The sequence below is a fragment of the Alosa sapidissima genome, chromosome 18 (assembly GCF_018492685.1).
Source record: "Alosa sapidissima isolate fAloSap1 chromosome 18, fAloSap1.pri, whole genome shotgun sequence".
Lineage (NCBI taxonomy): Eukaryota > Metazoa > Chordata > Actinopteri > Clupeiformes > Clupeidae > Alosa > Alosa sapidissima.
Genome location: NC_055974.1, coordinates 10,998,646 through 11,020,234, shown reverse-complemented (window position 1 = coordinate 11,020,234; position 21,589 = coordinate 10,998,646). Strand labels below are relative to the sequence as shown.

Sequence of the window (21,589 nt, the reverse complement as noted above, 5' to 3'; positions counted from 1 at the left end):
TGTCAAAGAGGTGGATGAGAGATCAAGGTCATCATAATGACCATTGGACTTTCGGTGACGCTCGACATCCGATAAACACCTGTTCCGTTTCAGGTATAGTTCTGCAATAGGTGGGACAAATGCACACGGGAAAGGGCGGAGAAAAACTGGCACGCACTAAAACATTAATCTGTTGCAACATCTCTACCAACATTTCTCACTGAGAACAACAGGTCTATCGCACCTCTTCGGAAATTTTGGGCTAATACAATAGCAAGACGAAGACAATTTCAAGAAAGAAAGAAAAATACCCCATTCAGCACGACCATCCACCTTTAGGTGTTTTTTTTTAAAGGATATGCAATAATCCGATCTGGAGTTTAAGGCGACAATCAGACATGGATCCCATAGTAGAAGTTGTTGCTTTAATCCTTGGATTTTTGGGTTGGGTTATGGTTGGAGTCGCCCTACCGAATCGTTATTGGAAAACCTCTACCATCGACGGCACCGTTATTACCACCTCTACCCTCTATGAAAACTTGTGGATGTCGTGTGCTACCGACTCCACTGGGGTCCACAACTGCCGAGAATTTCCGTCTTTACTTGCCCTATCTGGTACATACTTATTTTATTTTGAAATTGTAATTCGTTACAATTGCACATTCCTATTAGATAATCAAAATTATAGGACAGGCTAGTTGGAACATCTATATATATATGATTATGTTTATTTATGTGTTTATAGGCACTCAGGAAAAAAAGCAATGCGAGTGCATTTGTATTACTGTACAGTTTATTTTGTAATCTGTGCAATTTGTTTGGCAGGTTACATTCAAGCCTCACGTGCACTGATGATTGGCTCAGTGGTAATGGGAACATTTGGGCTGGTCTGCACTTTGGTGGGAATGCAATGCTCCAAAGCAGGAGGGGATAACCTAATCCTCAAAGGCAGGATTGCTGGCATTGGAGGAGTCTTTTTCCTGCTTCAGGGTAACTACTTTTCATTATATTAATTATAGACATTTTCAGCAACAATTCTGTCAGGTGTATTGTCGTCCAGAACATGTTTATTATAATGTACACAATGCATTTATAACATAAAGTATATTCATATTCTGTTTTAGGCATTTGCACAATGATTTCTGTGTCATGGTACGCATTCAACATCACGCAAGAATTCTTCAACCCAATATACCTTGGGACAAAGTGAGTGACTCTTATCGCTTGTCATTGATGTCCAAATACTGCCCCCTCCTGTTGAGATGAGCAAACAACAATGTTGTAACAGGCCTACCCGGTGGCTGTCTAAATTATATTTAAATTCATTAAACATTTGTGTGTTGAGTAGGCTATAATAAGGATAATGTGTTATTTTACAGGTTTGAGATTGGAGAGGGCTTGTACATTGGTTGGTGCTCTGCTATTCTAGCCATCTGTGGAGGATCCGTTCTTCTTTGTGCATGCAAATTTGGCGAAGAAGGAAAAGCGTAAGCCTTTCCATGCTGATTCCTTAAGTCATTAAGTAATTTGGGCTCACTCTGCGTGTGTGTGTGTGTGTGTGTGTGTGTGTGTGTGTGTGTGTGTGTGTGTGTGTGTGTGTGTGTGTCCTTATTAGAGTAACTGGTTTATGATGACATTTTTGTACATTTTACAGTTTACATTAAATTACATATAATTGAATAATTATATAATAAAAAAGAATGTACATTTTGTGTTTGTGTCCTAGGCCATACTACAACCCAACTGGCAGAACAGTGTACTCTGTAGCAGCAAACTCCAGGGGGGTGGTTGGTAGCACATATGATCGAAATGCATATGTTTGAGAATGATAATTTCCGTACCAGGTCCAACATAGTGTTCATCTATTACAATCAGGCATGGGACAAATATGTATTGCACATAACTTGCATTATTTGAAGTGCTTAAATATTTCTCTGCTATTTCTATGTCCATTTTCTGTTGAATTTCATTTTTTTTTTAAAATACATGTATCAGTTATGCTGTGCAAAAGTTTATTTTACACACACCTCTTTGTTGTATCTTATTCAAATTAGATTTTTTGTGACAAATGAGTTGTAGTGTTGTAGGCTACATGACAGTAACTTGGCAGTTATTGTGTTATCAAGACAAACCGAGGCATTGAAGATTCAAGTTTTTTTTTTTATCAACAAATGGATACCAGTCAAACACACGTCTCATTGTTCTGTAGGCCACAGATATATCCTACAACATAGGTTTTGATGTGATGCATGTATATAGTGTACAATATGATTTTTATATCTTGTCATGAGACGTTTTTTTGAATGCAAAAGCAGGCACAAACCATTTTTATAAGTGAAGCAGTTAAGTGTTGATTAGAAAATGTGTTGACACTTGGAAATCTACTTTTTAATTTCTATGAATCAAGGTCAAAATGAATGGATTCATTGATTAGGCCTACTTCTTGGTTTGATCAGGTTAAATAGGCAATAATTACATTATAGATCATTTTCTTTTTGCTATTTATATCTGTTGTTTTTTGTTTATGAACCCAAATAAAAAAGCCTCTGAAAAGGGCCTTATGTTTTTTTCTCTTTCTTTTTTTTTGCCTACCCACTGTCTTGATCTTGACATAGGCTAACTTTCAGGTAGGCTATTGCCAAGTCGAGAAAGTTAGAAGAGACATGCAGCTACTGCATACAGGCTGCACGGCGCCGTACATGGGTGTGGGAGTGTCCATTGCGCGTTAAAATAATTTCTCCAATGAAACGCCACCACGTTTGTAGGCAAACACGGATGTGTCAGCTCAGCTTCTTGGTGCGTAGATGTACAAGTCAGTGTCAGTTCCACGAAGACAAGTCAAGGAGGGCAGGCTGTTTGAAATTAACTAAATTAAATGTTGTCGATTAGTCACTGTTTTGTCACGTACAGCACTTATACTGTTTGGGTTTGTTCAATACGTGTATTTTAGATATAATTGCTCTTATAGAACACACGTCGGAACTTTACAGTGTGGTGGTCTGTGAATCTACCCGGAAATATTTGGGTAACGTACATCAGATAGTGTTCATTTTTTTGCCGAAATGGCTTTCGCTTTACTTTAGTCATGATCCCGCGGTCGTGTGTGTTTAAATAATCGTGCTCATAATCAGCAACACACAAACATCTGGAGGACTGTAACATTGTAAATATAGGTCAGTGGTGTGAAAATATGGAGTCGGGACGGCGGAAAGGTCTCAGTGGTGTCCTGTCGTCTTTATCCCTGCTATGTGTCGTTTTGGACTTGCAGATCGACGGTAAGATGTAATATTATTTTCAACGCCCTTATTCTAATGCATTCACGAAAGGTGGTAAATGAATAGCGCACGTCGCTATTATTTACAATGACGGGTATTCTCCAAGTTGCGTGTCTTATCCTTACTTAGTTGCAGCATAACGTTAGCTTTCCATGGCCAAGATTCGAAACTCGGCTCGGTTACAAAACGAAAGCTAAAGTAAAATGCTTCTGCTTAATATGTGAGAGCCATATTTGTGGTCTGTGTAGTTCTTGTCGTTCTTGCTTTACAAGTGTAGCCGCCCTAGGGCAATCATCAAGTGACATTCTGACCATTGCATGCCATGACCTGGATTCGGGCTGCAAGATCATTCATGTATGGCATGGCATTTTGACGTCTGATGCTAGTAGAAGTGGATGACTTTTCTTCTAAAGTCAAAGTTTCAATGGTTCAGTTCATGTTCAACGGAGGCGTCATCTCCTGCCTGTGTAACCCAGAAATTCCAGGAGTCTCACCAGAGGCTGCGATAGCTTAATTGACGTGCCAGGGAATGCTGGTGCAACGTTATACTGATAGATGTTATTTATAACTCAAACCAAATATTGAACCTGAGTTGAAAATATATCCCATCAGCTGATGTCATGATTGCAGGGCCTGTTTGGCCATAACAATATAGAATCCAATAACAGGAGTGAAACCGTAATCTGGCTGTTTTTATTTATTTATTTTAATGCTGAGTAATTTCTTTTATCTGTCCTATGAGTATGAAGTCGATATGTACCCATTGAGTTTAAAATTCATCAAACATCCACTGAATGTTTCAGGTGTGTTGGGAGCCACCCCTGTGGAAATTGAGCACCATCTTGAAATGGGCCGCAAGTTGTTGGCAGCTGGACAGCTGGCAGAGGCCTTGTCCCATTACCACTCGGCTGTTGGTAGGTGATAACCAATAACACAAAGACAGTCACATAATTCCATCCCAAGTAGGGGCAGTAATTCAGGCATGAAAGCAAGTTCATAGTTAACCTGTGAGCACAGTTATGCTGAAAACAAATTTTCTGTTTCTAAGCTTTCTGTTTCTATTCAACAATATCTCCACAGTTTAAAGTCTATACATTTTAATGACACAAATATAGATAGAATGATATGGGTTGTGATATTTTTTTCTTCTTCTCATAGGCTACCACAGTGTGCATTGAAACTAGTCACCTTTGTGTCATGCCCTTAACAGATGGAGATTCAAAGAACTACCTGACGTATTACAAGCGTGCAGCAGTCTTCCTGGCGATGGGGAAGTCCAAGTCTGCCTTGCCAGATCTGACCAGGGCCATACAGCTCAAGCCCGACTTCCTGGCTGTGAGTACAGCATATAACCTCAACCTCAGCTACTCTTATGACCTCCAGGTTATGTTTGTTTGTTTGTTTTCCCATTTGTCAGCAGGATTATGCAAAAAACCAACAGCCTGGTTTTCATGAAACTGGTTGGATGGTTATAGCACAGGCCAAGGAAAAATCCATATATTTTTGGAGCAGATCCACAAATTATTTGAAACTTTCTTTAATATCGTAAGAGGTCATTTGGCCTCTGTAGAGTTGCATTCTAGTTGCCATTAGAGAGACCAATTGTAAGTACACAATCATGGTTTCCTCTTTCTTCCAATCTAATCTTTCCCTCTTCATTCCTGTATGGACTCTCCCTCTCTTGGAGTCAATTTCACATGTTCATGCTCCTCTTTCTCTGTCACAGACCCTGTCACTCTTTCTCTCTCATTTCTTTCTTGACTGGATCTCGTCTACTTTTTTCAGGCCAGGCTCCAAAGAGGGAATATTCTTCTGAAGCAGGGCAACGCTCAGGAGGCCAGGGAGGACTTTAAGGCAGTGGTAAGCCTAAATGGATTTTTATTCCCTTGTCTCTCTATATCTCATTCATGTACCTGTATTTATTCTCCTTAAAAGCTGTGCTAGGCATGTTCAGAATGTTGTGCTAACTTAAGCCAGGCTTGCTCGTTGTAAGAGCATTCCTCATCACTTTCATTTGTGCAACAATTGGCACCCAGGGAATTAAGTTTTGTAATTTACATAATTTTAGGTATTATCTACCTTTGTGATGTTTAACAGTATTCAAAAGTATTCAAATTGTTTCCTGGTAAAGCTTGGTTCTTCATATAGGCCACCTGCTTGGCTTCTGTACAACACCCTGTACTCACAGTCTAATATTGTATTACAGATTTTAAGGAAATCTGGAGAAAAGAATCTGCACAAAACAATCCTTCTAAAAACCTGAATATAAGCAAATGCTATTCTCACTTCTCACACATGCGATGCTCTCACACGGAACCTTGCACCAGTAGCCATGTATCTGACTTTGAAAGTATTGACTTTATTTGTCCTGCACCTCCTCTCTTCTCCTCCCCTCCCCTCAGCTGCAGCGCTCTACAGAGCACCAGGAGGCGAGGGAGCAGCTCTCCAGAGCAGACGAGCTGGAGGAGCTGCAGGAAATGGCGCATCATGCCCATCACCAGGGCGACTACGCCAAAACCATAGACATTCTGGAGCGGGTCATAGAGGTACGGGACACGTGTAACTGTAAACAAGTCATGAAAAAGTAACTAACTTCCACAGATAAGGCGCCACGCATTGACCATTAACTAAAGGTGACAGTAGATGGGGCAACTTTTTGAGCAGCGTTGCTTGGGAAACCACATAACAGGTTCCATGTGTTCTGATTGGATGATCATGGTCATTTGCCTAGTGATTTAAGTTCTCCAGGAAAATAAGTTGCTCAATGCCAACAATACTCAGGAACATTGCTCAAAAATTGCCTTGCGTATAATCAGCTTAAGCCATACTAAAAAATAGTGCAAAAAAGTAATTCAGTATTGACTTCACTATTTAAAAGCAATTGGACCCAAAGCATGAATTAGAGGTATGGAAAGGAAAAATATGACCACTGCTCTAAAAAAATATGACCATCTCTTTAACAGACTGAAATGACAATGTCATTTATTTGAATTATTCAAGTAATTGTGTAGTCCCCGTCCATCATCCCTGTAGATTTCTCCTTGGGACCCTGAGTCTCGTGAGCTCCGTGCTGGCTGCTTCATCCGCCTTGGTGATCCGCGGAAGGCCATCCAGGACCTGACGCCAGCTGCAAAACTTCGGACGGACAACCGAGCAGCCTACCTGAAACTCAGCAAGCTGCACTACCAACTAGGCGAACACCAGGAATCCCTCAAGTAAGCAATATTAATCAACAAACTTAAGACACAAACATCCCATTAAATAAGCTGTAAAGCAGTGTCCTCTACACGTGTTTGATTTATGCATTTAGGTTTAAAAAAAAAAAAAAATGTATTTATATAACAGCTGATGGTTCCTCTTCATCACCCAATGTAAATGTGTAAATGAAATGTCTCATATCTAATCTTTATCTGTGAAAATTAAACATGTCCTGTCTTTGTCTTTGTCCTTCTCTCCAGTCAAGTCCGTGAGTGTCTGAAGCTGGACCAGGATGACAAGGAGTGCTTTGCTCACTACAAGCAGGTGAAGAAGCTGAGTAAGCAAATGGACTCTGCCGAGGAGCTCATCTTAGAGCAGAGGTCAGGTTCTTACCATTTATGTTCCCCATAACTTAACGTCAGTTGCCTGCCTGTCACATGCTTGTCAGTAAAATTAAGTTGCAATGCCAGAACAGTAATATGACATCAGAGAGAAAATAATAAAAGTGAATTCTTTTTGTTTGGAATCTGGACTGCACTTTATGCACTTTTTGATAGATTGTAAAAGATAAGCTTTGAATGCAGTACTATTTCTCTTTTGATTAAAAGAGTAGACTTATTGTCTCAAGGATTTCCATGTACCACTGTAGCAGACTGGTCCCTAAAACAGAGTTGTCATGCCTACCACCTATCACCCCTTAGGTTTCAGGAAGCTGCCGACAAGTACGAGTTGGTCATGAAAACTGAACCCACTGTGCAGTTCTACACCAGCAAAGCCAAAGAGAGGATCTGCCATTGCCTGGTCCAGGTCTGTAAACCTACAGCTGAAACGTGTCTCTGTCTCACCACACTCTTTCTGTCTCTCACCACACCCTCAATGTCACGAGTTATTTAAGCAAATGGTGTATTTTCAAGAAGTCAAATGAGGGTGGTAATGGGGGCCAACCTCGGTGTCCTCTCATAGTGGTCAGGCATCCTCTTTGTCCTCTCAGAGTGGTCAGGCATCCTCTTTGTCCTCTCAGAGTGGTCAGACATCATCCTCTGTTTCCTCTCAGGCATATATAGTATAAGTATAGTATAAATACTCTTTTGATCCCATGAGGGAAATTTGGTCTTTGCATTTATCCCAATCCGTGAATTAGTGAAACACACTCAGCACACAGTGAACACACAGTGAGGTGAAGCACACACTAATCCCGACGCAGTGAGCTGCCTGCTACAGCGGCGCTCAGGGAGCAGTGAGGGGTTCGGTGCCTTGCTCAAGGGTACTTCAGGCGTTCTTACTGGTCGGGGTTCGAACCGGCAACCCTCCCGGTACAAGTCTGAAGCGCTAACCAGTAGGCCACGGCTGCCCCATCCTGTGTCCTCTCAGAGTGGTCAGACTGATACTTCTATTTTTTTTCTCATGCTCCGCTTGAAAATTCTGCTTTCACTTATCCACTTCCCAACAAGTAATAAAACTTAGAAAGCAGGGAAAAAACTTGCATTCAACAGTGCAAGAGCTGCACATTTTCTTATAACCATGCATAGTTGCCTTTGACTTTGGTGGTGGGGTGTAGAACGTCCCACTCAGTGCTTTCCACTTTCTCTGTCGACGTCTAGATCAAGAGGTCGAGAGAGGCTGTGGACGCCTGCACAGAGGCCCACCAGTTAGACCCGCAGAACCTGCACATCCTCAGGGACAGAGCTGAGGCCTACATCCAGCTCCAGGACTACGAGAAAGGTATATTCCTCTCTCAAATACACGTTTCATCAAGATCATTAGTGCCAAGTTTGTTATTAATGTTATACCATTAACGCTTTGTCAAGTTTTGTAAGTTGCTCTGGACAAAAGCATCTGTCAGATACTATAATCATAACATTTAAATTTACATTAATTGATTTAGCAGACGCTTTTATCCAAAGCGACCATAACCATAACTTTTATTTTTCAGTCCAGTCCAGTTTCTCATGTTGTTGAATAAAGTTGCTTTGCATAGCAAATCTGTTGCATAGCGATGACTATACGGAGTAAACAAGTAAACTGTTTATGCTGTGTCTGAACACTTTACCCTCTGCTATGTCATGGTCCAGCTGTGGAGGACTACCAGGAGGCTCGGGAGTTCGACAATGAAAATCAGGAGATTCGAGAGGGTCTCGACCGTGCACAGAAACTGCTCAAGCAGTCACGCAAGAGGGACTACTACAAGATCCTGGGTGTAGGCAGGTGAGGCTGACTTCCCTTTGTTGTCCTTATTCATGTTCTTTGTCTTTTTTCTCTTTCTACCCTGTTTACTCCTCCATTATCTCATTATCTGTTTTTTTTGTGGTTCTCTATAGGAATGCCAACAAGCAGGAAATAATTAAAGCATACAGAAAGCTCGCACAGCAGTGGCATCCAGACAACTTCCAGTCAGAGACAGACAAGAAGGAAGCCGAGAAGAAATTCATTGACATTGCCTCAGCAAAGGAAGTCCTGACTGACCCAGGTAAACATAACTTTACCATCAATATCTTCAAAATTAATGAAAATGAAAACATTGCTGTAAATGGATGGAGGAGACACGACTGAAAGCACCAGATGCATTCTGGGTACATTTCTAGTTGCTGTCGACCACTGAATGGAGAGCTTGCTATTGTTGTCCTCGGAGGACAGAGAATTTTAATACTAATAGCTTCTTCCCACAAGCAGTCAGAACAGCTGAACAGCTGGCACCACTATATGCATCATACATAGATACCACACTGTGATCATATATTTATTGTACTGAACTACTGTGTAGGGTTACATATTTTATCCTACGTTTTCTTTTTTTGACTTCATTAACTCAAATATTTCTATACTTCTTTACATTTTACACTATTGATTGTATTTATTTATTGAACCATACTAAAGGCCTGTGTCCCTCAACCTCATTTTCAGAGCGCTTTGGTCAAATGTTTATTGTTGTTCGGTTACAGTCGTCGAGAGAGAAGTGACATTGACCAGCCCAGCGCCGTTCTAAAAGTTGAACAGATTTCAGTGAGCACTGTTAGAGCGCGGGGGGGGGGTTAGTCCTGAGGGCTTTTCTCCTCCGAGGGCGCTGAGCGATGTGAACACGATTGGTGGACACAGGCCCTGAATGTTGTGATTGTGTGTCAAAATGTTGGTTCTTGTGAGCAGTCTTTTATGTACGGCAGAGACAGCCAGAGCACAAGTATTTCAATGTATTCTTAATAAATATGGCAATAAACACTGAACTGAACTGATCTGAACTTGGAAATCGGATATAGTTAACTGGCTAGACATTTGGCCGAGTAGGACACTCACCTGCTGTTGTACCTTACAGCCAACGACTTTCCTCTCTTGCTCAAACCCAAGTTGTCTTTATTTGCCTCTTGGAAATATAGAACACTTTTTTTCAGCAAATTAAACCCCCCCACCTCTCTCTCTATCTCTCTTTCCTCAGAGATGCGCCAGAAGTTTGATGCGGGTGAGGACCCCCTGGACCCAGAGAGTCAGCAGGGTGGAGGTGGCCGGGAAGGTGCCTGGCCGTTTGGCTTTAATCCCTTCGAGTCGGGCGGTGGTGGTGGCAACTATCACTTCAAGTTTACCTACAACTAGGACGGACAGATTATTTTTTTGCTCCTTTTTACAAAATAAAAGCCAGGAACAGACTTAAATCCAGGTACTCATAAAAGGAAAGACCCAGAGGACAGCACGCAGTGTTGTAATTAGGAATGGATTTTTTTGTTTTTTGTTGTAGCTCTTTTTTCCCTCCTTTTTTGCAGGTGAAGGAATTTAACTAAGGGGGTTTTGGTGAGACTTTTAGCATCACCTCTTCTGAGCAAATGGGACAGTCATTTCTTGTCTGCTTGAGCTCTAAGGCTGAACTGGGAGGGACTGTCTGTCTGTCTGTCCATTGGTCTTTACTGACCGACCCGAGAGACCATGGAGAGAGTGGACAAATGGACTTGAAGCCCGGAATAGGGCAAGAGAGCTTGCAACCACAGCTAACCAGGTCGTGACAGTTTTCCATTTAACATATCGGTGTGCCATTTTCTCTTTCACCCTGTTCAGCTCCTTTGTCTTCATTGCTTATGGCCTGTCTGTCTAGGTTTACTGCTCCTGTATGCCTTTGCATACTCCACAAAAGCACTCCCGATAATGTGCAGTGGCATTGCGTTACTTAAAATAAACAGCACTTTTGTTCATGCCTCTCAGACCTTCTTAGCTCATCTGTGCTATTACATGTAGCTTCCAGCGTGTGTTCTGCACAGAAACAAAGAACCAAACGCTGGTAAGTTTCCACGTAGCAACAGAAACATCAAAAATAGTTACTTATGTTAAACGTTATGTGACAGTCTTTTCATAGATGCCACAGACGGGCTAAGTGAGGATTTGAGAGTCATGGTGTGACCTTAAGTTGTGTCACGTATTTGGGGCAGATGCCTTGTGTGTGTGTGTGTGTACAATACCTGTTCATGCACATCAGACTTCTCAATGTTTCTCAGTAGTTACTGTAGCAACTTTATGTTTTTTTTTTTTAAAACATGCTTTTTATTCTTTATTATTTTAATGAAACCACTCCTAGAGCACTGAACTCTTTAAGGTGTCCATTTGAAACTGATCAAGTAACTGGAACTGACCAGGACACTGTTTCATGAAGCCTTCAAAGGTAAACTCTTCCTAATGGGGACACTTATAGGTCTTGTTACGTTTCTGTTTGGACAGAATATTATTGGGTGTAATTCTCAAATTGGCTCAGTCCCCCTTCTTGAGATCAGAGGATTTAGGTCTCTATCTCTAAAATTGTGTGTAAAGTCTAACCTTTTAAGGACATGCTACTTAAAAAACCTGTGTTCACTCAGTTTGCAGGTATTAGTTTGGAAAGGTGAATCTATTGACACTTTCATCAGATTCTTTAGGGTTGGAGGTTACTGTACTGTTTTGGTCTCCAAAAAGGATTCCTCCTGGCATTCATGACTCACAGTATCTTATCTTTTTGTGTTTTTTTTTTAACTGCTTTTTTTGTGTCTTTGTCTTGGCCAAACTGAAACTGAATGTGCGGATTGTATTTAAAATGAAAGAAAATAATGAAATAAGGTGTTGCGTGTTCTTCCAACTCATTAACTTCATGTTGACACCCAGATTGATTCCTGATTCCTTGTTCATTGAAGTTCGATTAGGGAATGAATAATTTCCAAATGTTCTAATGGTCTAAGTATTCATTTGCACCTGGTTACACCTTCAACAAACACCTTCACAGTGAGCCATATATGGTTATCTAACCAGTTTACTCAACACCGGATACATCATACATATACATATTTTTGTATTTTCTGTCAATACAAATGTTGTAACTGCCCAGTTGTGGTAAAAGGTGTGGCGAGGGTCACATAGGTGTCTGGAATCTCGCCCCACTGAACTGAGAGGACTAGCATAAGTAAAGGGGGCAGGCCTATAAGGATCTGGAAAAAGATAAGTCACCATCCAACAGTGTATTTGGTCTGGTGATTCTTACTTTAAAATGAGCATGGAATTATGTTTGCAATGAAACAAAACAGCTGAACAAGATAACCCACATAGCCTAACCCACAAGGAATTCTTTGAATACAGCTGTGGGGAGAATTATCAAGCAGTCAAGGTCTTATTTGGACTAATATTGATACAATTGTGAAAAGTAATTTTCTTGCTATCCGCTAAAAATATATAAAACACGGCAGTTCAAAATTCTCATCCTCAAATCATTTGACTCACGCGACTCGCATGCAGTCAGTGCATAATCGGCGTGTGTCGAGTTGTAGTTCCCTTGGTTACCGCAGTAACGGGGAAACAGTTGTTTGTGTACGCTGAGCAAGTCTGATACAATGTAGCCTTGCCATCGAAATAGGCAGCAAGATCTTAGATTATCGACAGCAGAAATCAGGCTTTAGCCTACGTTGCTTTTTTTTTTTATCTAGATAGCTCATATATCCTAGCAAATGCGACGATCCAAATATTTTACACCGAGTGAGGTGTCCCTACATAATACTTTGGATGATTTATGGGTGTCTTACCTTGGCAAAGTGTATGATTTGACACCGTTGGTGCATGAGTTCAAAGGTAAGTTGAGCAAATAGGCCTAGCCTACTAATAGCCTAGAAGCTAAGATGCAATTAAAAATTGTGAAATATTTCTCTTTTCCCCCATGCGTAGTTTTATAATCTATCTATTGGGGTGAGACAAAACTGCCTTCACAATTAACTGAAAAAACGTTGTATTGTTTTTTAATAGGTGATATTCTGCTGAAACCCATAATTGAATGTGCGGGAAAGGACATCAGCCACTGGTTTGATCCTAAAAAGAAAGATGTGAGATTGTTAATAGAAAAGTTAAAGTGCTTAATATAGAAGTTGTAATTTTATTTATGCAGCGTACATGATTAATTTTTTGCATTTACAGATTCTGACTCATATTGACCCGCTCACAGGGTGTCTCAAATACTACACCCCTAGGGGGCGCTTTGTTCACGTCCCCCCTCCTTGCCCACGCACAGACTGGGCCAATGATTTTGGGAGGCCATGGTGGCGGGACAGCCGCTTCGAGGTGGGCCTACTGTCTGCCAAGACTCGCTGGATACGCATAATCAACACTCTCACCTCCGAGGAACAGAAATTGGAGGTAAGCCAGTCTTGGAAGAAGATTCACTCTCAATCCCTTTACATAAACTCCAATGCCTGCAGACTAGCCAGCTTCTCATCACAGAGCTATCTTTCCTCAGGGCAATGAGCCTTATCACAGTTCTCTAAGTGTGTCTAAGAGACATCACATGATGTATAGCCGCCTGCCCATATTGTTTATGTGCAAAGCTGCAAAGTAGACTTTTGCAGCTGTAGTTTATTTCCTCCTTCCTCTTCCTGCACTACACCCTAGTGCACTGAAGAGGGCAGACTGGTTCAACAGTTCTCCATCTCTGCCTCTCACAATCATATCAAAATCTCTGCCCCCCCCCCCCTCCCCTTTACACACACACACACACACACACACACACACACACATACACACGCAAACACTTCCACCCCCACCCACCACCCCACTCTGTTTTGCTCCCTGTTCATGCTCCTCTTTTGAGCCATGTCCAGCATGACAGGGGGAAATGAGAGGGATGTTGAGCCTCCGGGTGTACAACTGTGCCCAAGCTGGGTCTCCGTAATTCACCCCCTGGGGCAGATGCCACCCGCCCTGCTCAGAAGTTCAGCGTGTGTGTGTGTGTATTTGGGGAGGAGGGTGGTAGGGGGTAGAGGAAGGAGGGGGAACGGGTACAGTTACAGGCTCATGCCAAATGCCCCATCTGGCACCAGTGAATTCCTCTTGGGCCAGCAGCTTAGTGTAAGACTTTTACTTTTTTCGTCCATTCCTCTCTGTTTTTCCAATGTCCCCCCCCCCCCCCGCCTTTTCTAACTCTTTCCATCTCTTCTCTGTCTTTCCTGCTCGCTGCTAACTTTCTTTTCTTTCTTTCTTCTCCCTTCCCCTCACATGGTTTTGGAGTGAGCGTTTTCATTGGATCACTATAAACAAATTCCTTTGCTTTTTTTTTTTTTCTCGGAGGACCCAGAACTCCCTGCTTTAAAGATGTAAAAACAAAACAAAACAGAACAGAACAAAAAAAAAAAAGTAGTCCATTTGAACAGATAGCCAGATCTGGAAAACGTAAAACCTGTTCAAAATCAGCAGCTGGTAATACCACCTCAGAACAATTTGCTGTTTTATTCCTGCACAGGTGTGCTCAGAGGAGACCTTGGATGAGATCCTGCAGCGTTACTTAAGGTACAACTCCCACGCTGCCAGCTACACCTGGAAGCACAACCATGTAAACCTGGACATGACTAAGACCCTGTGTGAGAATGGTTTCTTTGATGAGGATGAGGAGTTCTACCAGTGTCGCTTGGACCAGGAACTTTTTACAGAATCTATATGTCTGTACTTCAATGACGACCTCACTGAATTTTGATACGCCATCAAAACTGTCATGGAAATATTTCATGTGCACAAAGTGAAACCAAGTTACCACCATTAAAGAAACGCCCCCATATTAGAATTGTTTTGTTTGGCTTTATTCTTACATGCATCCATATTGTTGTTTCCTGCTCTCATATGCTAATTATCTGTTCCTTACTGCAGTGCAGGATGATGACACAGTGTGAGTAAATAAAAAAATAAATGGAAATAATGGTTTCCAATAAAACCTCATAATACAGTCAACTGGTTGCCATGGTGATTCCTCTTATGTTATTCACTAGCTTGTTTCAAGCATAGACTGTACAAAGCACACCCTCTCTTTATTGTATCTCTAATTTGTATGTCTGCATGCTGTTTGCATTTCCTTCTCTGTGTCTTGACATGGCTGCAACAATATTATTTTTCAGCTGAACGAATTCTGTCGTTTCACACTTCTTTTTGCAATATGTAAATTGTTACATTAGCAAAATGACAATTAATTTTCATTTCATTGTATTGTCTATATAATATGAATATATTTTGAAAGCAGTGACATGTATTTTCACTGAGAATGATAATGATGCAGTTTGTGCACATACCAAGTTGAAAACCCACACCTGTTAAAATCAAACTTTTATATAAAAGAAACGACTAGCTGCAACTGACATGCACGTTACACAATATTTTGAGGTAGATGCCCTTAACCCTGTTGATATGCCTTACTTTCAGTCGGAACTGGACGTGGTAAATGTGTGGTTTACTTGGTCATAACAGTAAAACAGCATGCAAACCCAGTTTCCTGTGGCATTTAGGCCACTGCAGTGATAGGCTGCTTGTACTTCACTATCCTAGAATGATTAGGCGAGGCCAAACTGTCATGTATAAATTACATTAATCAGTCCTTTGTTTAATTATCAAGGAAAAAAATGAAATAAAATGCATGTTTGATTTTGGCATAGATCAACAGATTTTACGAATATGTGGAAAACCTGTTTCAACCTCACCGCAAACGGTTAATTTTTAAGCAATACAATCTGATGTAAGTCTGGGCATGGCTGCGGCAGATTTCCCCAACCCCCTTCTCAACCTCCCATCACACAACCCCTTGCTCTAAAATTATTTTACACTACGGTGGGGGCCTTTAAGAATATTAAGGTAGCCATATTTGTTAGATTTGAGTGGCGCGCTGCAGTGCAGCCATAGTGCGCGAGCCATCCGCGTGTTGTCTCGATGGAGAGACAGGCAGCAGGCAAGTCTCATTTCGTGACTGATTGAAGAAAAAAAAAATAAACATGTTACAATGCAACTTACACTGAGCTATACACCCCCTTTCTTGTAACAATGTGAATATTTTTGAAGAGGGAGGGGAGAGAGCAGAGCGAGTGCGAGAGAAAGAGAGAGAGTACGAGAGAAAGGAGAAGGAGGGGGGCGTTCTGAAATAATATAGTCAGCCATTTTTTATGTAAGGGGATTTTTCTTATTGGGGGGGTTGTTAAAAAATAAATATAAGGGCGGCCATCTTTGTTTCTCTGCCTTGTAGTGTAAAATATTCCAAAACGCCCCCCACTTTTTTGTGTGTCGATTTGAATATTAAATAAATATCATAATTCGGGAGGAATACTCTTTTTGATTTCGAGGACGGGGTCGGTGACAGGAATATAATGTCCTCTCCTCTACGCTCCTGTGAGGAAGATGAGGGCATGTTGGCTAATTCCGAGGGAGGAGATTTTGATGAAGAAGAAGAGGACGACGGAGACCTAGACGAGAACGCAAGCGACATAAACTCGCCGGCGGCGCCTAGAGAAACTGCAACACTAGCCGCGCCAGGTACAGTAGGAACACTGGCGAAAGACTCGGGAGCGCGCATACAAAATACAAACACATTCTCACATAAGCCAAAACAATCTTCAAAAGTGTCAACAGAAAGCTTATTAGGCATTGTTGCATAGTTTAGAACCTTGCAAATATGACAACGGGTCACTTTTGTTCCCGCAGTTCCCAATTACGCGCGCTAGCTTAAGGTTTATTTGGAGTTGAAACCCAAGTTTAGCCAAACTTGACATGACACCCTTTGGTCTTTCTTGCACAATTCCTCTAAGTTCTTGTTCTTCGATGTTCGTTGCTTTTGAAATAGATGCTGTTAGGCATTCGTTTCTTTTGAAATACTGACTTATATCCAAGGGTTGCATCGGAGGTTATGCCTTACACCCTGGATAAGCAGAAACATGGACCCCACACCCTTGCTACAGTGGTGCTCGTTTGTATGTGTTGAATTGTCAGTCTGAGGTAGAAGGACTGGACTACCGGTTGATTGAGACAGAAGAACTGTTGTGACAGAGTGTAAATAAACTTGACCCTACCCACTGTCGCACTCTGACAGCGATGGCTCGATGTAGGACATTCATGCACCTTGCTAAAAGTTCTTGAAGCTGCCTTGTTCAAGAGTAACTTCTCGACACTATGCCATATGTAGGTTATGCTTAAATGTGTAACTAAACTAATGTATTAGTATATCAACGATAAAGAACCAAGACATGCGAATTAACATGCTTAATTGTAAATGTATGTAGCCTAGTTGCAGTCAAATGCAAAGCAATTGAATGAGTGGACGTGTATCTTCCTCACAGCCATTAGAATAGATTAGAATGCTTTAGTAGAATTTAAGGTGAATCATTAGGCTACAAAATATTGATAACCGAAATTCCCATCTTCCTAGCTTTGCCCCATCTATCCTAAAGTGCCGTAGACTACAGCAGGCTATCCTGTGCTCACCGTGCAATACGACAAGTTTTATTATTGACTCAAATATGATTTAATGTTGGTCGATTTTAAACGTGCTGTCTTTATTTTACGCATTAATGTGTGTTTGTTTCTTTGGAAACGATGTTTTTGTTTTCAACGAAATCGTGCGTGGCCTTCTTCTGATTGATTATAAAACTAGTCTAACAAGTGCGCAATTCAATTAGCACTTGTCTCTCCCTGCCCTGGTAACCCCCTGCGACCTCCGGCAGCGGTCGGTGTGGTGGTCGGTCCCAGGTGGGAATAGACGGTGGGAGGGAATCGTGTCGTTGGGTTAGCTTCGCCTTGCGGCCTCACAATCACCGAACCCCGAGTGCGTGTTGCTGCCGCCTCTGGCAGCTCTCTGCAGCAGAGCAAGGCAAAATGTGGCGAGCTTTGCCTGTGCGAGCACTGCGTCTTTACAACAAAGACAGACTATAAAATCGAACTAATTTATCATGTACAATGGCGGCCGCAAGCGCTTGTTTCTGGTTAAGATTGTTCTCCCCTCATCTCTGAATAACAGCTCTGTTGGCTTCGACGCGTGTCAACATGCACTTACTTCAAACTACCAAAGCTCACAAATGTAAGAAAAACACGATATTGAGATCTACATTAATCAATTAGTTCTAGGGCCTTCTACTTTGTATCTCCTATTTAAATACAATTTAATAGTGTCACATTTCTCTTTTCTAGTTGCTGAATTAAGACCATTTATCATACACAGACCATGACCAAGTCATACACAAACAAAGACGTCTGTACAGACTGTTTGCTGATCAATAAGCTATATAGCCTTTCATCTCAAATGTGGTTATACTGAAAATGTTCTATTATTTAAGTGAAAATTGTTTTTCAATGTTCTCTGAACATCCTATTCCTTTTCGATACAGTGTTGCTGTCACTAATTGAGATGGTATGATAGGCTGTCTGCCTTAATTTAAGTCAGATGCTAGACTGTGGTCTTCAGGATTAACTTGAGGATGTCTTAGAGCTCACATGGGGTCAGAGGTCCCGCCAGCCACAATGCCTCGATAACAAAAGCACATGGTGCCGACACTTCATTCAGGGCTCACACAGGCTGGATCATTGTTGACCTTAATTGCACCGGGGAAGCGACTAAGTGGATCATTCACAGTGCTGAAAGGGGATTATTGTCAGTATGATTCAACCACAACCTCTGACACCCAATGTTACTTTTGCCTCACCCTGTCATTTTTTTTTCTGCCACATCCTCCACCCCCCACCCTCACCCTCACCGTTAGATGACTGTGAAGAAGGGGGCGACACATCAGACAGAGACAGCTTTGGGAAAAAGAAACGAGGCCCCAAGAAAAAGAAAGAGACAAAAAAGAAGGACAAGGAGAAGGAAGGCAAGGCGGCCAAAGTGCGGAAGCGCAAAAAAATTGTAAGTTCGGGTCATGTTCTTTGACTTTTCAGAAATGTTTCGATTGTTTCGTGCAAGTATCTTGGTATGTCTCAGAGGTGTGGCAGATCTGTATCTTTTTCTGCTTTGCTGTTCTTTCTGTTCTCGTAGGAAAGTGATGTAGAGAGGGACTCCGAGAGAGACTATGGGGAAAACTCCGACAGCGGTGCTAGTGATTATGGAGGAGAAAAGAAGAAAAAGAAGAAACACAAAGAAAAGAAAGAGAAGAAAACAAAAAAGAAGAGGAAAGAAGACGGTGATAGCACCCAGGAGGAAACTGTAAAGGTTTGTAAAGGAAAATGTTCATAATCATTAGGTGAGGTCATGTTATACAGCCATAATAGAAAATGTCCTTGATTACCTGTCATAACTGTCTCACATTGTCTGGGCCTACACTCTGAAATGAAAATGGTCGTCTGTAATAAATTTGTCTTTGCTGAACCCTGTTTCATATCAAGTTCCCTTTTATGCCAAAAATAACTTATCATGATGTTGTGGAGATGTTCTTCTCCGTATAACATTGTAGATTATCGCCACAAGAACCTACAGAGTAGATAGCACTTATTGACGCTTTTGGCAACAGTTACATGCACATAAACCAATTAACCAGTATCCAGTATGTTTACTTCAGTTACTGAAAAGTTTGTAGACATTAGTGATGTAAATAATAATTAACGATACTGCATGTCAAAATTTCCATAGACCTGACTGAGTTACACCATTAGTATCCTGTGGTTCACATTGCAGGGGCCTTACAGAATACACAAACAAGCAGCCAAGCTAATAGAGTTGCCATACAAGCACTAACAACAACAGGGTGGGCAGTGGTAAAAGGTAGCCAACGTACAGTATTAACCAATGTATTCCAGTGATACAGTTGGCGACATTGTGCTGTAAAAGCTATTCATAACTTTTCATGGGGTTTGTGATCTGGTGGGAGTACAGTGAATACCACAGGTGTGGTTATCTCTGCACAGGATCATCACATCACTATGAAGATGACTTTCCCCACAAAATCTAGCAACCCACAAGAACATATCTAAAAACCGCAGAAAAATGTACGATGTTGCTTTTAAGTGGGCTATTATCAAGGCTGTGCCATTTTTCCTGTAGCAGCCTGTGGAGCAGAAGACTTCTGCCCAACTGGCTCGGGACTGGGGCCTAGAAGATGTGGATCACACCTTCACCGAGGAGGACTACCGCACGCTCACCAACTACAAGGCTTTCAGCCAGTTCATGAGGTGAGAGCCAGTGGGAATTTTTATATGCATTGTAGAACAGTGGGATTCTGGAACCCTCAAGAACTGTGAACGTTTGAAGGTGTAGCATAGTTTATCCGTAAAGTAAGGAAATACCTTGTTTCCAGTAATTTAATAGATGAAGTAGCCACTGGTTTTATTGTCCAGAGTTAGCCTCTCCAACTACATTGTTATTGTAATGTTATTGAGTGCAGTGGAAATGATGTAATCGTGTATGGTTATACAAAACATATGAATTAAACCCAATTCACTTTCATGGCCGCAGTTTTCTTGTAAAGGAACTCAATTATTGTGGTTGTAGTTGTTTTCTGTTGACTCCTGTCTGTAAATCCTAGGTGTCAGTTCTCTCAGAGGGTGTTTAGGACATTGATGTACTTCAGAGGGCCGTCGGCAGGAGGGGAGGCACAGATTAGTGGCACTGCTGCCAGCAATGGTGCTGTAGCTTAGCCCCTTGGAAGTGCTGTACTGTCCAGATATCTTGTGCTTTTACTCTGGAGTAGGCTAAATGAACGACTGATTCAAAAGCCCTGGAAGACATGAAAGGAAGCATATACTGTTTAATGTTTTATTTTATTATTAATTTAGTAATATTGTACATTTTGTATCCTTTGTGCATGTGCACGTTTGTCAAATCAAACCAGTTTGTTAATTAAACATCATACGTCTCTCGGGGATCACTGCAATCTGTCTTTTATGTGATGTTGGGTGTACTGTGTAGACCACAGTATATAATGTCCAGTTGTGGTATTTGAAAGCATAGTCCATGATTCTAGTGAAAGATTGTTCATATTTGTGCTCCAAAGCCAATTAAATTACACTCGAGGTTCTATGGCCCTGAAGAATTGTGTTGATTGGCTGAGACTGTGTATTGCTTGGTCTGTGCCACTTAGTTTACTTCCATTATAATGTAATATTGTACAGGTCTTTAAATTTGTAAATGTGTATGTTTGTCTGTAGCTAGCTGCTGTCGTCTTTTTGATAGTTAGCTTGCTACCTTCAGTGAAGAACTCTGCATGGATTCTTTCATCAGTTTTCAGATCATGACAGTATAGTGCATTGTTCTATATTCCCTGTTTTTTAATTAACTGTAACTTAATGAGCTCTCTTGGTCACCGGCACTTTTTCCCATGCCCAAGGCCGATGATAGCCAAAAAGAATCCCAAGATCCCCATGTCCAAGATGATGACCATCCTGGGGGCTAAGTGGCGGGAATTCAGCTCCAACAACCCCTTCAAGGGTTCCGCCGCCGCCGTGGCAGCAGCTGCAGCGGCGGCCGCGGCAGCCGTTGCCGAGCAGGTCTCTGCGGCAACTGCCTCTCCAGAACCCCCTCCCCAGCCTCCCCCACTGCGCAAGGCCAAAACCAAAGAAGGCAAAGGTCAGAGCAGGGGACATTTCTATCTATACCCTTCACCATTGACACCATTCCTTTCTTAATGACAGTTACAAGTAGAATGGTTATACTTTGACATTTGATTTGAAACTTGCATATTGCACATTTACCCGTTTGCCTGGTTACATTCATTCTAGTTACTAGTGAGATTATAATCACTATAGAAAAATATGTTGGCCTCCAGTTTCAGTTGCCTCTACTCACACAGGGCCTGGCTACAAGAAACGGAGCAAAAGCCCACGAGTCCCTGACAAGAAGGCCAAGGCCAAGGCCAAGAAGATGGCCCCGCTGCGCATCAAACTGGGGACCCTGGGGCCCAAGAGGAAGAAGAGCAGCTCTGTGAGTG

At 41.7% G+C, this 21,589-nt stretch overlaps 4 protein-coding genes across 9 annotated transcripts in view; all 4 read left to right on the top strand.

Moving 5' to 3' along the window:
• The first annotated feature begins 117 nt into the window (after window positions 1-117).
• cldn15a (claudin 15a) lies at window positions 118-2,535 on the top strand. Its single transcript, XM_042070125.1, has 5 exons — window positions 118-594; window positions 805-969; window positions 1,104-1,185; window positions 1,359-1,466; window positions 1,706-2,535. Exons 1-5 carry the CDS (start codon window positions 378-380, stop codon window positions 1,800-1,802), a joined length of 669 nt encoding a protein of 222 aa, XP_041926059.1. The 5' UTR covers window positions 118-377; the 3' UTR covers window positions 1,803-2,535.
• A 268-nt stretch (window positions 2,536-2,803) lies between these two features.
• dnajc3b (DnaJ (Hsp40) homolog, subfamily C, member 3b) lies at window positions 2,804-11,622 on the top strand. Its single transcript, XM_042070287.1, has 12 exons — window positions 2,804-3,254; window positions 4,058-4,168; window positions 4,465-4,589; window positions 5,040-5,114; window positions 5,657-5,800; window positions 6,288-6,469; window positions 6,713-6,832; window positions 7,154-7,259; window positions 8,054-8,174; window positions 8,525-8,657; window positions 8,771-8,919; window positions 9,880-11,622. The coding sequence occupies exons 1-12, from the start codon at window positions 3,170-3,172 to the stop codon at window positions 10,032-10,034; spliced, it is 1,506 nt and encodes a 501-aa protein (XP_041926221.1). The 5' UTR covers window positions 2,804-3,169; the 3' UTR covers window positions 10,035-11,622.
• Window positions 11,623-12,225: 603 nt separating this feature from the next.
• Window positions 12,226-14,490, top strand: LOC121690006 (cytochrome b5 domain-containing protein 1). Its single transcript, XM_042070288.1, has 4 exons — window positions 12,226-12,515; window positions 12,687-12,763; window positions 12,855-13,073; window positions 14,173-14,490. Exons 1-4 carry the CDS (start codon window positions 12,395-12,397, stop codon window positions 14,401-14,403), a joined length of 648 nt encoding a protein of 215 aa, XP_041926222.1. The 5' UTR covers window positions 12,226-12,394; the 3' UTR covers window positions 14,404-14,490.
• A 1,291-nt stretch (window positions 14,491-15,781) lies between these two features.
• chd3 (chromodomain helicase DNA binding protein 3) overlaps window positions 15,782-21,589 on the top strand; it is a 56,104-nt gene continuing 50,296 nt past the window's right edge. For 3 of the 6 annotated variants that reach the window (XR_006025084.1, XM_042071071.1, XM_042071069.1), the window contains exons 1-6: window positions 15,782-16,217; window positions 18,434-18,576; window positions 18,706-18,879; window positions 19,708-19,835; window positions 20,990-21,228; window positions 21,452-21,582. Coding sequence is in view for 5 of the 6 variants with exons in the window: in XM_042071071.1 (XP_041927005.1) it covers window positions 16,052-16,217; window positions 18,434-18,576; window positions 18,706-18,879; window positions 19,708-19,835; window positions 20,990-21,228; window positions 21,452-21,582 (981 nt within the window). In the remaining variant the exon portion in view is untranslated. The remainder of the gene's footprint in view (window positions 16,218-18,433; window positions 18,577-18,705; window positions 18,880-19,707; window positions 19,836-20,989; window positions 21,229-21,451; window positions 21,583-21,589) is intronic. The other 3 variants (XM_042071070.1, XM_042071073.1, XM_042071072.1) reach the window with 3 other exon arrangements.

Coding starts and splice junctions, on each gene's coding strand:
- cldn15a (XM_042070125.1), top strand. CDS start 378: ATGGATCCCATAGTAGAAGTTGTTGCTTTAATCCTTGGATTTTTGGGT. Junction 595..804: donor GTCTTTACTTGCCCTATCTG/GTACATACTTAT, acceptor TTTGTTTGGCAG/GTTACATTCAAGCCTCACGT. Junction 1,186..1,358: donor CCAATATACCTTGGGACAAA/GTGAGTGACTCT, acceptor GTTATTTTACAG/GTTTGAGATTGGAGAGGGCT.
- LOC121690006 (XM_042070288.1), top strand. CDS start 12,395: ATGCGACGATCCAAATATTTTACACCGAGTGAGGTGTCCCTACATAAT. Junction 12,764..12,854: donor TTGATCCTAAAAAGAAAGAT/GTGAGATTGTTA, acceptor TTGCATTTACAG/ATTCTGACTCATATTGACCC. Junction 13,074..14,172: donor CCGAGGAACAGAAATTGGAG/GTAAGCCAGTCT, acceptor ATTCCTGCACAG/GTGTGCTCAGAGGAGACCTT.
- dnajc3b (XM_042070287.1), top strand. CDS start 3,170: ATGGAGTCGGGACGGCGGAAAGGTCTCAGTGGTGTCCTGTCGTCTTTA. Junction 4,590..5,039: donor TCAAGCCCGACTTCCTGGCT/GTGAGTACAGCA, acceptor TACTTTTTTCAG/GCCAGGCTCCAAAGAGGGAA. Junction 5,801..6,287: donor TTCTGGAGCGGGTCATAGAG/GTACGGGACACG, acceptor TCATCCCTGTAG/ATTTCTCCTTGGGACCCTGA.